We start from the raw sequence: 14,318 nt of genomic DNA, 5'->3' as shown, positions 1-14,318 counted from the left end.
CTGTGCATGTTGTAATAGGCGCACTGGGCTGCTGTGCTCAGAGGGGGCTGCTGGGGACACAGGGACAGGGAGGAGAGTGGTCAGGAGGCAATGGCAGTAATCCGGGAGAGAGAGGGGATGTGCTAGGTTCAGGAGAGGGCCGACGAGGTTGGATTGGGCTGTGAAGCTACTTGAAGTTATACGTAATTCTTTTTGGGTTTTTTTTAGGTTGATCTGGAGACACAGAGACAGAATCGGCGGGGGGAGGGGCAGGGACAGAGAGGGAAAGAATGCTGGCAGGGTCCAAACTGTCAGTGCGCAGGGCTGAGGCGGGCCTTGAACTCAACAAACGCTGAGATCATGACCTCAAACGCTGAGATCCCAACAAACGTGGGAATCAAGGGTCCGACACGTAACCGACTGAGCCATCCAGGCGCCCCAAGATACTTGAAGTTAAATCTAATACATTTTGGACATGGTATGATGTGGGGTCTGAGAGAGAGGAGTCAAGCTTCACTCCAAGGTTTTTGTACTAATGACTTGGGAGGATAGGGTTGCCATCATCTGAGAGGGGGATGACCGTGGGAGGAGCAAGTTTGGGGATGAAGATCAACACGAGTTCCGTTCTGGACATGTTGACCTTGAGAAGTGAAGAGGAGGAGGTCCCGGGAAAGATGTGTGTGTAATAGATGGTATTTAAAACCCCGAGGGCCGCCTGGGGGGCTCCGTCCGTTAAGCCTCCAAATTCGGCTCAGGTCATGATCTCACAGGTCCTGAGTCCAAGCCCCGCGTCGGGGTCTGTGCTGACAGCTCAGAGCCTGGAGCCTGCTTCCGATTCTGTGTCTCTGTCTCTCTCTGCCCCTCCCCTGCTCACGCTCTGTCTCTTTCTCTCTCAAAAATCAGCATTAAAAAAAAAGCTAATCTTAAAAGAATAAAATAAAATAGAGCCACAAGACCAGATCACCGAGAGAGTGTAGGAAGAAAAGAAGCCCTTACACTGAATCCTGGCAGACTCCAATAGAAGTTCCTGGAGAAGAGGAGGAACCTCCTGTGTGGAATGCCAGCATATTTTTTATTAAGCAAAGAGCCATTTTTCAACCTCACATCTTACCAGGTTCCGGAAGTTCTATCGTAAAAGGATGAGATTTCGTTTCGTGATTGATGTTTGATCTGTTGGAATCATTACTTATTTTGTATTTGCAAAATAAACTTTGGCAAAGAGGAGTCCTTTTAGGTATATTCCTAACTCGTTGAGAAAGTGCTCAATACTTAATTGTTTGGTTACTTATCACCAGCTGGGAGATCATAGTAAGTAATTAATTATTACGAGATTGATGAGCAAAATCAGCGCCCTATGACAAATGTAGTTTGCAACATTAAGTGAACAAAATAAAATCTTCTGTAACAAACATTCCAACAAATAAACTTTTTGTCCTAAACTTTTATACTCTGGTTTTATGTCAGCAATCATTGGAATTATTAAACCGCTGGAGATTACAGAAAAGCTCTTTATCCTACCTGGGATATACACATAGGGAAAAAAACAACTGCATGAAGACAATGTCAAAAATAAATATAGATTCAGCTTACATCTAACAATAAATGCATATTTCTCCCTGGTCTTTCTTATATATTTAAATAAAGATAAACCTAGTGTTCCTCATTCTGAAAAGCACACCTGTCAACACTTCCTGTTCTTAATATCTCTGCTATTGAACTTACGGCCTCTGACTTCAACAATTTTAACACGGCAGAATTAAAAATACTTGAAATCACGTAACACCCAAGTACTAAATATCCAGGTCTATTCCATGAAGATGAAATACTGCTTTTTGTGAAAACATGGACAAATCTTTCAAAATGTGAATAAGTCATAAGTAGACAGTTTTATGGTTTTTTGAAAATGCCCATCCTTGTTTACCCACCAGTCATATCTAAAAATAGAACATTACCTTCATGCATCTCCAACATTCCCCTTCATGCCTTCTCCCAGCCATTTACCCACTTCCTCCAGAAGTAATCACTGTCCCAACTGCGAAAATTGTAAGTTAATCTTGTTAATTTTGAACATTTCTATTAATGGAAGCATACAACATGAATTCTTTTATGTCTAGCTTCGCTCATAAACATGTCCATGAGATCCATATTGTTGAGAGTAGCAGTGTCTTATTTTCATTACTTACATTTCATTTCCATTACATAATGGATAGTGTTCCATTGTGTGTGTATATGCTTCATTTTATCCTTTCTGAGGTTAAATGGGCAATTAGATTGCTGCTAGTTTGGGATTATTATGAAGAATGTTGTGAAGAGAATTATTAAGAAAAAAAGTCTGGGGCGCCTGGGTGGCCCAGTCGGGCGTCTGACTTCGGCTCAGGTCATGATCTCATGGTCTGTGGGTTCGAGCCCCATGTCAGGCTGTGTGCTGACAGCTCAAAACCTGGAGCCTGCTTCGGATTCTGTGTCTCCCTCTCTGCCCCTCCCCTGCTCACGTTCTGCCTGTCTCTCTCTCTCTCTCTCTCAAAAATAAAATAAAACATTAAAAAGAAAAAAGTCCTAGAAGGCTACATACATTGTAATCCCATTTTTGTAAAGCTCAGTAGTTCTCCAAGCAAAGCTAAACAATGGGGGCTCCTGGATGACTCAGTCGGTTAAGTGTCTGACTCCAGGTTTTGGCTTAGGTCATGATCTCATGGTTTTATGAGTTCAAACCCCATGTCGGGCTCTGTGTTGGCAGCACAGAGGAGCCAGGTTGGGATTCTCTTTCTCCCTCTTTCTCTGCCCCTCGCCCACTCATGCTATCTCTGTCTCTCTCAAAATAAATAAACTTAAAGCTGAACAATGAATTATTGGTATATGTGCATAACTTTTTTCTACAAGCAAGGAAATGTTAAACACAATTCAGGATAATAATGATTTTTGGATGGCAGAAGGATGGGATATGGGAGGAACTGTAGTCCCCAAGTCAAGTGAAGGGTTCACTGGTGCTCATTTATGGTATTAAATTTCAAAACATATGTACCTGCACTTATACCAAACATTAAATCATAATTTTTAATTAATAAGGCACATAATGTCATAGGACCAACCAGAATTTTTATCCTGGGAAAAACTTTACTGACAGAATACATTTTGATGACAAGCTTGTGGACAGGCTAATTTACCAGGTATATGAGTTACTTATGTTTCTGTTTATCACTCACAGGCATTCCAGATGGGAAAGAATCCTCTTAAAGATTCCACCTCCAGCTTGACTGAATGTATCTCTTTTATGATGATTAAGGTTGTTGCATTGTATTAAATCATATTTAAATTTTCTGGACATACAAAAATTAGGCCTTTTGGGTAAGCTAGTACCACATGAAAATAAAGCCATTTATTTTTTAAAAAACAATTTTTTAATGTTTATTTTTGAGAGAGAGAGTATGTGAGCAGAGGAGGAGCAGAGAGAGAGGGGGACACAGAATCCAAAGAAGGCACCAGGCTCTGAACTGTCAGCACAGAGCCCAATGCAGGGCTCAAACTCACAAACTGTGAGATCATGACCTGAGCCAAAGTTAGACGCCCAACCAACTCAGCCACCCAGGCACCCCAGAAAATGAAGTCATTTCTAAGAAAGATTACGTGAGGAAGAGTCAGGTCTTTAGTCAGGAAGCTGGCATATGATGATAAGCCCCAGGTGGGGGTTGAGGCTGTGTTTACCATGCACCTTTGCCTGGAATTTGAAGAGTTTGGATGTCTAAGATTGTATTTATGGGTAGAGCATAATCAGCTGTCCTCAAATATAAGGAGGGAGCCTGGGACTTACTGGGTGTGCACCTCATAATCACTTAAGGAGATTTGAGAATTTGACGGACTTATTGAATTAACATTGCTGCTTCATTTATTAAAGATGAATAGACTATATCAGGCTCTAGGATCATAGTACGTGGTGGTAAATTATTTTTTTGCTTCCTTTAGCAAAGTTCATTTGAATATTCTGGCCCTGCTATAAGAAAGCAAAGAGAGAGCTATTTATCCATATTTCTGCCAGAGTGCCGAGGAAGAGAGTAGGGTGATGGCAGGTGGCAGGGAGTGATACAGTAATCAGTGATAGAATCAGGAAAAGAAGGATACCTAGAGAGTAATATTTACTTCCCTCTAGCATCAACCTTACAGGTCCTAAATGGTGTTTTTGTTCAGGTAGGTAACTTTCTGACATGGGGATTCCAGCTTGCAAGAACTCCATTGCCCTCTTCATCATTCACATTACTTGTACATTTATGTGGATGCATTGAGCACTTTGGGTAGGTCCTATATGTGCACATTGTTCATTTTAACTGTTACCATGCTGCTGCAGCAGTTAGACTCTCTCTGTTTCCTAGGCTGGGAAAGAAAGAAAACAATTTTACCTTTAGTAGATGTCTCAGGAAAATCTAGAAAACTTGGCTAGTTCTCTTGCTAGTTACAGATAAATTAGTTCACGTTTTTCTGTATGGTTGTAATAAAATTATATTTCCAAGTTCTTACATGCCATCTTCTATATCACATTTGTACCTGTGTTCATTCAAAAATGCTTATGGAGCACATACTAAATGCTAGGCCCTGTGCTGGAGACATAGCTATGACCAAACTGTACCTTCCCTCGAGGAACTCTGGGCCCAGTGAGAAAGACAGACCCATAGAATGATGACTTAGTGAGTGTGTGATAGAGATGATTAGAGAATCAAGGAATACTGAGAGGGCACTAGTGGGAGGGGAAAGTGTGATCAGCACATGCCTCCTCCATTGGTGACCCCTAGGCTGAATCAGAAAGGGTCCTGAGTCCTAGACCAAGAAAAAGGAGTTGGAAGGAAGGAGTAAGAAGGATACTCTGGTAGAGAAGGGGGCTTGAGAAAGGGTATGGGAGTGAGGAAAGGATGTTCTATCTCCAGGGATCTAAAAATAGCTCACTGTTGCTAGGCTGTAGGCTTGGGATGGAAATGGCAAATGATAAAGCTGGAGAGAGGCAGATTTTGAATGATTTTGGATGCTCTGGTAAGGAATTGGAACTTTAGTTATTGGACGACATTGGAAAGTCTTAGGCAAGAAGTGATGTGATCAGATTTTAATTTTAGACTCACTGTTCTGTGGAATATGGGACTGAGGAATTGGAGACTAGAAGGAAGAAGAACCTGTTGAGATATTGTAAGCAGGTAGTAGGCAACTAATCATGAAAGGCAGATCTGGCAAAATGGTACTAGGAATAAAAGAGAAGAGCACTCATTAGATGTTTACGAGGAAAAATCTCTGGGATGCAGTGATAGAATCAATTTTGAGGATGACCTGGATGATTTACAAGCTTCTGACTTGGGAACACCAGCAACTGAATTTCATAGAACTGTCTGGAACCCTAAACCCTTTAGAAAGTTAAATAGGATATCTGGAATTTTCCTTATCTATACCATCTTACTCTTGTTCTATTTACTTGTGCTAGAGACAAAAAGAGATTTTTAAAAATAAGTTTAATATTGCAACCATGTTCTACAATCAAATATTTACTCTCATTATTTGCCTACTCCTAAAGATGTATTTATAAGGAAAATGTGCCTAAGAATGTATTTACAATAAGATAACCTGCATATAATTAACTTGTCATTGTTTGAAGTCAGTGAGGAAAATTGCCCTACCTGTGCAATGAACTTCAGACATTTGTATGAGATTTGTGGTCAGATAATACCCATTGCTCTCTACTTTTCATTTCTGCTGCTGCAGTCCAATTGATCAGAGATTCTCAATTGACATTTGGTATTATAAATATACATGGATAAAAACAACTTCAGTCATAGGTGCTTTATTTGAAAGTGAATAAAAATATACAAAATTTAGAAAATTTTAGATATTATTGTTAATAGATAGGAAATTATTGAGGGATCAACCAAATAGTCTATACATATTAGAGATTTAGATATTTTTGAAGGAAAAAGTTAACGTATGCTAATATAGTACTTAAAAGACCTGGATAGTTTTCCAGACAAACAGAAAGAAAAACTAAAGGAATTTGTGACCACTAAACCAGCCTTACAAGAAATATTAAAGGGGACTCTTTGGGGAAAAAAGGACCAAAAACAACAAAAACTAGAAAGTAACAGAGAACATCACCAGAAACACCAACTTTACACAAGGCACTACATTAATATCTATCAATAATCACTCTGAATGTAAATGGAATGCTCCAATCAAAAGACATAGGGTATCAGAATGGATAACAAAAACAAGACCCATCTATATGCTACCCAGAAGATACTCATTTTAGACCTAGAGACACCCACAGATTGAAAGTGAAGGGATGGAGAACCATCTATCATGCTAATGGATGTCAAAAGAAAGCCAGAGTAGCAATACTTATATCAGACAAACTAGATTTTAAACCAAAGACTAACAAGAGATGAAGGGCATTACATCATAATTAAGGGGTCTATCAAGAAGATCTAACAATTGTAAATATTTATGCCCCTAACTTGATAGAAACCAAATATATAAATCAATTAATCACAAACATAAACTCATTGATAATAAATCAATAATAGTAGGGGACTTTAACACCCTGCTTACAGCAATGGACAGAAATTCAACAAGGAAACAATGGCTTTGAATGACACACTGGACCAGATGCACTTAGGAGGTATATTCAGAGTATTTCATCTTCAAGCAGCAGAATCACATTCTTTTCAAGTGCACATGGAATATTCTCCAGATTATATCACATATTGGTTCATAAATCATCCCTCAACAAGTACAAAAAGATTGAGATCATACCTTGCATACTTTCAGACCGCAATGCTATGAAACTTGAAGTCAACCACAAGAAAAAATTTGTAAAGACCATCAATGTATGGAGGTTAAAGAACATCCTACCAACGAATGAATGGGTTAACCAGGAAGTTAAATAAGGAATTAAAAAGTACACGAAAGCAAATGGAAATGAAAACACAACTGTCCAAAACCTTAGGAATGAGGCAAAAACAGACCTAAAAAGGAAGTATAATGCAATACAGGCTTACCTCAAGAAGGAAGAAAAGTCTCAAATACACAACCTAACCTAACACCTAAAGGAGCTAGCAAAGGAATGGCAAATAAAGCCTAAAGCCAGCAGAAGAAGGAAAATAATAAAGATTAGAACAGAAATTAAATGACAATAGAAACAAAGGTAATGGTAGAACAGATCAATGAAACTAAGAGCTGGTTCTTTGAAAGAATTAATAAAATTGATAACCCCCAGCCAGACTTATCAAAAAGAAAAGGGAAAGAACCCAAATGAATAAAGTCATGAATGGAAGAGATTACAACCAACACCATAGAAATACAAACAATTGTAAGGATATTATGAAAAATTATATGCCAACAAATTGGGCAATCTGGAAGAAATGGACAAATTCCTAGAAATGTACAAACCACCAAAACTGAAACAGGAAGAAATAGATAATTCGAACAAACCCATAACCAGCAAAGAAATTGATTTGGTAATCAAAAATCTCCCACCAAACAGAAGTACAGAGCCAGATGGCTTCCCAGGGTAATTCTACCAGACATTTACAGAAGAGTTAATATCAATTCTTCTCAAACTGTTCCAAAAAAATAGAAATGGAAGGAAAACTTACAAACTCATTCTACGAGTCCAGCATTACCTTGATTCCCAAACCAGACAAAGACCCAACTAAAAGGGAGACTTATAGGCCAATATCCCTGATGAACATGGATGCAAAAAATTTCAACAAGGTATTAGCAAATGGAATGCAATATACATGAAAATAATTATTCACCATGATCAGTGGGATTTATTCTTGGGCTGCAGGGGTGGTTCAATATTTGCAAATCAACCAGTGTGATACACTACATTAATAAAGGATAAGAACTATATGATCCTGTCAATAGATACAGGAAAAACATTTGACAAAATACAGCATCAATTCTTGATTAAAATCCTCAACAAAGTAGGGATAGATGGAACACACCTCAACATCATAAAAGCCATACACGAAAGACTCACAGCTAATATCCTCCTTGCGGAAAAACTAAGATTTATCTACAGTCAGGAAGAAGATAGGGAAATAAACTCTCACCATTATTATTTAACATAGTACTGGAAGTCTTAGCCTCAGCAATCAGACAACAAAAAGAAATAAAAGGCATCCAAGTGGGCAAGAAAGAAGTCAAACTTTCACTACTTGCAGACAACATGATACTACATAGAAAACCTGAAAGATGCCACCAAAATATTGCTACAAGTAATACACATATTCAGCAAAGTCACAGGATATAAAATAAATGTATGGAAATCTGTTGCATTTCTATATACCAATAATGAAGTAGCAGAAAAATAAATCAAGGAATCAATCCCATTTACAATTGCACCAAAACCCATAAGATACCTAGCAAGAAACCTAACAAAGAGGTAAAAGATCTGTATGCTGAAAACTATAGAACACTTATGAAAGAAACTGAAGATGACACAAGGAAATGGAAAGACATACCATGCACACGGATTGGAAGAACAAACATTGTTAAAATGTCTATACTATCCAAAGCAATCTGCACATTAATGAAGTCCCGGTCAAAATAACACCAGCATTTTTTTCAGAGCTAGAACAAACAATCCTAAAATTTGTATGGAACCATGAAAGACCCTGACTAGCCAAAGCAATCCTGAAAAAGAAAAGCAAAGCAGGAGGCATCAGAATTCCGTACTTCAAGCTACATTACAAAGCTGTTATCGTCAAGACAGTATAGTATTAGCACAAAAACCAGAAACATAGATCAATAGAACAGAATAGAAAATCCAGAAATGGACCCATAACTGTATGGTCAACTAATCTTCAACAAAGCAGAAGAGAATACCCAATGGAAAAAAAGACTGTCTCTTCAGCAAGTGGTGCTAGGAAACTGGACTACTTCTTTATACCATACACAAAAATAAATTCAAAATGGGTGAAAGACCTAACTGTGAGACAGAAAACTATCAAAATTCTAGAGGATAACAGAGGTGGGCTCTTTGACCTTGGCTGCAGCAACTTCTTACTAGACATGTCACTGGAGGCAAGGGCAACAAAAGCAAAAATGACCTATTGGGACTTCAAGAGAAAAAGCTTCTGCACAGTGAAAGAAACCATCAACAAGACTGAAAGGCAGTGTATTGAATGGGAGAAGATATTTGTAAATGGCACATCTGATAAAGGATTACTATCCAAAACCTAAAAAGAATTTATCAAACTCAACACCCTAAAAACAAATAATCCAGTTAAGAAATGGGAAGAACACGAGTAGACATTTTTCCAAAGAAGACATCTAGATGGCTAACCAGACATATGAAAACAATGTCAACATCACTCATCAGGGAAATACAAATCAAAGTCAAGATGAGATACCACCTCACACCTGTCAGAATGGCTAAAATTAACAACACAAACAAGCGTTGGCAAGGATGCAGAGAAAGAGGAACCCTCTTTGCACTGTTGGTGGGAATGCAAACTGGTGCAGCCACTCTGGAAAACAGTATGGAGGTTCCTCAAAAAGTTAAAAGTAGAACTACCCTATGACCCAGCAATTGCACTACTAGGTATTTACCCAAAAGATACAAAAATACATATTTGGAGGGGTAACATGTACCCCAATGTTTATAGCAGCATTATCAACAATAGTCAAACTATGCAAAGAGCCCAAATGTCCATGGACTGATGAATGGATAAAGAAGATGTGTATACACAATGGAGTATTGCTCGGCCATCAAAAGGAATGAAATCTTGTCATTTGCAACAAAGTGGATGGAGCTAGAATGTATCATGCTGAGCGAAATAAGTTAGAGAAATACAAATATAGTATGATTTCACTCATATGTGGAATTTAAGAAACAAAACAGATGAACATATGGGAAGGGGGAGAAAAAGAGGGAAACACACCATAAGAGTCTCTTTACGATAGAGAACAACCTGAGGGTTGATGAAGGGAAGCAGGTGGGGGGGGGGAGCGCAAAACGGGTGATGGGCATTAAGGAGGCTACTGGTTGTGATGAGCACTGGGTGTTTTAGGTGAGTGGTGAATCACTAAATCCTACTCCTGAAAACAATATTACACTATATGTTAACTAACTAGAATTTAAATAAAAATTTGAAGAAAAAAAAAGACCTGGAAATAATGCAAATTATCTGTGTAGATATTGTATTTGTATTGGGATTCCATCTTTGCTGAAGTGTCCATTTGTTTGAGGGAACCAGCTCTCTATGGTTATACCTATATAATGACAAATATAATTATCAATGGGTAGGAAAAGGCTGTTCAAGCACATTTTATGCACGAGTGACAGAAAGAATTAGAAAATTAAAAATATAATCAGGATTGCTTATTTTTGCCCTACAGTGGAAGAAGACTGACTGCTTTTTATGGTGTATTTTTACCTGAGGAAATTTAGGAGTGGATTTGGCTTTTGTAAATGTTTACAAAAATGTCTTTGCCAGGGGAAGTCAGGAGGAGTGTGTGAATGTTTGTGTTCCTTCAGTTTCTCAGGTTTGTTTGCAAATTTGCCTAGATTTACTTCACTTTGGAGTACCTGCCAGATAAAATGTTTCCTCATACCTGTGTTTTAGAACAAAGAAGTCTTGTTGAGTAATAATCATAGCACTAGCTAAAAATCTATTGATTGATTTCTATATGCCAAACCTTGTGCTAAGCTTTTTACAAGTCGTGGCTTAGAACAGTTAACTGACTAGCTCATGGATCAACTGAACAGTTATGTATCTGATAAGTCACTCAACCAGGGGCAGGATCCAGATCACTATAGCTGAAGTTTTGTTTTTAACCACTTCTGGAGTTGGAACTGGGACTGAAATCTGGAACAGTATTGACGTTGTATTACAGATGTAGCCATGACCTCAAGAGGCTCATTGCTCTGCTAGAAGTCATGGGGAGAATCAGCAGTTTTGAGAACTGTTAGGGAATCTGTTAGTATAATCTGGTTTACTATTTTTAAAGTGTATAGGAAAGGTATAACACTAAATGTATACATTTGAAAAGAGAAAACATCTCAGATCAATAATTTAAACTCTTGCCCTGGAGCAACTAGAAAAAAAAAAGGGAAAACAAACACAAAGCAAGCAGAAGGAATAATAAAGAACAGAAATTAATGAAATTGAAAAAAGAAAAATAGAGAAAATCAGAGACAAAAAGCTGGCTCTTTGAAAAGATCAGCAAGACTGACAAACCTCTAGTAAGGCTGACAACAAAAAAATGAGAGAAGTCACAAATTACTAGTATCAGGAATTAAACAGGATATCAATATAAACCCTGTAGACATTAAAAGGATAGTAAGGGACTATTATGAACAACAACACACATAGATTTGACAATTTAGGTGAAATGGATCAATTCCTCAAAAAGTATAAACCACCACAAGTCACCCAGTCTGAAATAGATCATTTGAATAGTCCTGGAACTGTTACGGAAATTAAATTCATGAATTAAAACCTTCCGAAAAAGAAATTTGCAAGCCCATATGGTTTCGCTGGAGAATTCTACCAAACTTTTAAAGAACAATAAGACCAATTCCACACAATCTCTTCCAGAAAAAATGGGAAAAAAGGAATAAGTCATTCTGTGAAGCCACTATTACTCTGATACCCAAACCAGACAAATACAATGCATGAAAGAAAACTACACACCAATATCTCTCATAAACACAGATTCAAAACCTCTTTAACAAAGTATAATTTAGCAGTAAACAAGTGGGGTTTATTCCAGAGATGCAAGGATGGTTCAATATATGAAATCCAATGTATTCTGTCATATGTAAAGGCTAAAGAATGTTTGGAATGTTTGGAAAAGTGTTTCCTTCTCCATGGCCATGCATTCCTATGGAGGAGGTAAGCAGGGGGAAGGGAACTCACATTTATGAGGCTCTAATGTGGAAGAGCTGTGTTGAGTCCCTAGAACCATGACCTGGATGTGTAACTTGTGTAGGTCTTTTTGGAATGAACTATTAATGCTGAAAAGGGCCTTAATAAATGTCGGATTACTTTATCACAGGCTGGGATTTCAAGTCCCCCCCCCCCTTTTTTTTTAATCAAACGTTTGTAAATCTTACTAGGAGTGCTCAGCTAGGGAGTTGGTATTCCAGAGTCCATTCCAAGTGCTATGGATCCTTTAGGATTTATGTAACCAATATACTGTTGAGACAAGACAGGGCATTCGTGCAGGTACTCGCCTACCTGAAGCGGAGAAGTGCTTCAGAGCTTTAGGAATAATTAGGACTTTTTGCTTTGTACAGAACAAATCATTTCCCCTTTTTTTTTTCCCCTGTGAGAAATGGGCAAGCCTGGGGAGCGGAGAGTGTCAAGCAAAATTACAGAGCGACGGTTCTGGCCAGCACACTGCTTGCTGAGGCGGAGTGATGGCACTGTGTGTTTTTAAGTCCCCGAGGCTAGTTAACAGTTTAATAGTTAACAGACTCGCTGCGGAGAGCCTTTGTTATACAGTGACAGCCAAGACTGGCTGATCTGATACGAGTGCGAAGTCGCAGTGATGCGCAGTGCGCTGGTCCTGGCTGACCCTCCTCCGACGGCCACCCAGCGGGGCCGGTTCTTCCCGCGCACTGCTGCCCCCGTCCCCGCTCCCGCCGGGCGCCTCCTACTCTCTCTCTCTCCCGCGCTGTCCGCCCCTCGTCCCGCTGCCTTCTGCGCAAACGCACGGGAAGCCCCGCCCCACCCCGCCGCGCGGCCCGCCTCACTGGCCACGCCCTCAGCGCGCTCCAGCTACAGCGTTTGGGAAGGGAACCTTCTGCAGCCAGTCAACACCCGCGCGCTGGGCGGGTGCGCTCTCGGGTTGGCGGAGGTTGTCGGCCGAGGGCGGGCCCATTGAGTGACGGGAATTCTGTCCAGTCATCGGAGGCCGTGCGCCATCGCCCCCTCCGCGGCGCGGGCCGCCCCACTCTGGGCGCTGGGCCGGGGCTCCGGGAATGTCCCGGGCCCAGCTAGCTGAGACGCGCGCCCCACTTCGCCAGGCTCGGCTGGTGTCTGCACGGCCTGAGGCCCACCGCGTTCCGAAATGGCCGAGCAGTCGGACCAGACCGTCAAGTACTACACCCTGGAAGAGATCCAGAAGCACAACCACAGCAAGAGCACCTGGTTGATCCTGCACCACAAGGTGTACGATTTGACCAAGTTTTTGGAGGAGGTGAGTTGGTGAGGCGTGACGCCGCCTGGGGTTTGGGGTTTCCGTGCGGCGACCGGTCTGTCGTTCGCGGCGCGGCGGGGTTGACGCGGGCAGCAGTGTGGAGTGTGCTCGCCGGTGTGTGCACCCGGCTCTGCACACCTGAGCGTTCCTCGCTTCTGCACGTCTGCGTGTGCATACCTGTGCGTCCACACCTGGGAGCGCGCCCCCGGAGTCTGCGCACCTGTGCGCGCACACTCGGGAGCGTTCCGCGGTGCTTCGGCCAGCGTCGCCGCCGGCGAGCCGTTGTAGCAGCCCGCGGCGTGCCCACTTCGGGCAGAAACTGCCTCCCTTCGCGGGTGCGGAGGAGAGCACCACTTAGCACTTAGCGGGAAGCGAAATCGGTCTGGAGCTGTTTCCCTAGGAGAGGGCGCAGCTGCGGAAGGATTTTGAAGGGACCCTTTTATGAGTTTGCATAAACGGGGTCTCCATCGCAGACAGGGATCGTCCTATTTCTGTTATTCCGGGAGTGGATTTCCAGTAGAGAGAGGCCGGTTGGATAGCACCCATCCTGAGAACAGTGGGATCCCACAAGAGAGGACCCTGAATTCAGAGGTCGGGGTGTGGTCCGCACCGCTGTCCCCGGGCCCCCCCTCCCCCACGGTCCATGCCCACCCTGTTCCCCAGGAGGGAGCGCGGTGATTGTTAACCGCATCCAGAGAGGACTTTACAGCGAGGTAGTGCTGGACTCCGGGAACTAGGAAGTCAACCCGCGGCCTGTGGGAGACTTTGGTGAAGAAGGAAGGAAGAAGGATAGGGTAGTGAAAACTGCCAGTGGGACTTGATCCTTAGCTTTGGAAGTTATAAAATAAGTTTGCCTAACGTAAAAGAAAACATTCCTTTGATAAGATTCTTTGCATTAGGTTATAAGTTTTGCGGCAAATTCTAAGACGCTTTTCTTTGCTACCTCTGGATTTGTTTTTGTCACTGTGCGGGAGTTTGAATCATAAATCTGAACGCAACACTCCCCCTCCTTTCTCTCCCCCTGCCCAGAGAATGTTTAGTGCCGGGCATTTTTATATAGTTGGAGGGGAAAATGAAAATAGAGGCCTGGTCTTAGCTGGATCACAATTTACATCAGAGGACTTTTGCAGAAAAGATATTTTAAACTTTTGAAAAGAGTT

General features: G+C 41.1%; 1 protein-coding gene across 1 annotated transcript in view; it reads left to right on the top strand.

The window, feature by feature from the left end:
• The first annotated feature begins 12,882 nt into the window (after positions 1 to 12,882).
• Positions 12,883 to 14,318, top strand: part of LOC125149154 (cytochrome b5) — a 38,201-nt gene continuing 36,765 nt past the window's right edge. Inside the window, exon 1 of the mRNA XM_047827895.1 lies at positions 12,883 to 13,158. Within this exon, the coding sequence (XP_047683851.1) occupies positions 13,030 to 13,158 (129 nt within the window). The 5' untranslated portion in view covers positions 12,883 to 13,029. The remainder of the gene's footprint in view (positions 13,159 to 14,318) is intronic.

This window comes from Prionailurus viverrinus, chromosome D3 (assembly GCF_022837055.1).
Source record: "Prionailurus viverrinus isolate Anna chromosome D3, UM_Priviv_1.0, whole genome shotgun sequence".
NCBI lineage: Eukaryota > Metazoa > Chordata > Mammalia > Carnivora > Felidae > Prionailurus > Prionailurus viverrinus.
Note: the sequence above shows the minus strand (reverse complement) of the source record. Positions and strands in the feature narration are given on the sequence as shown.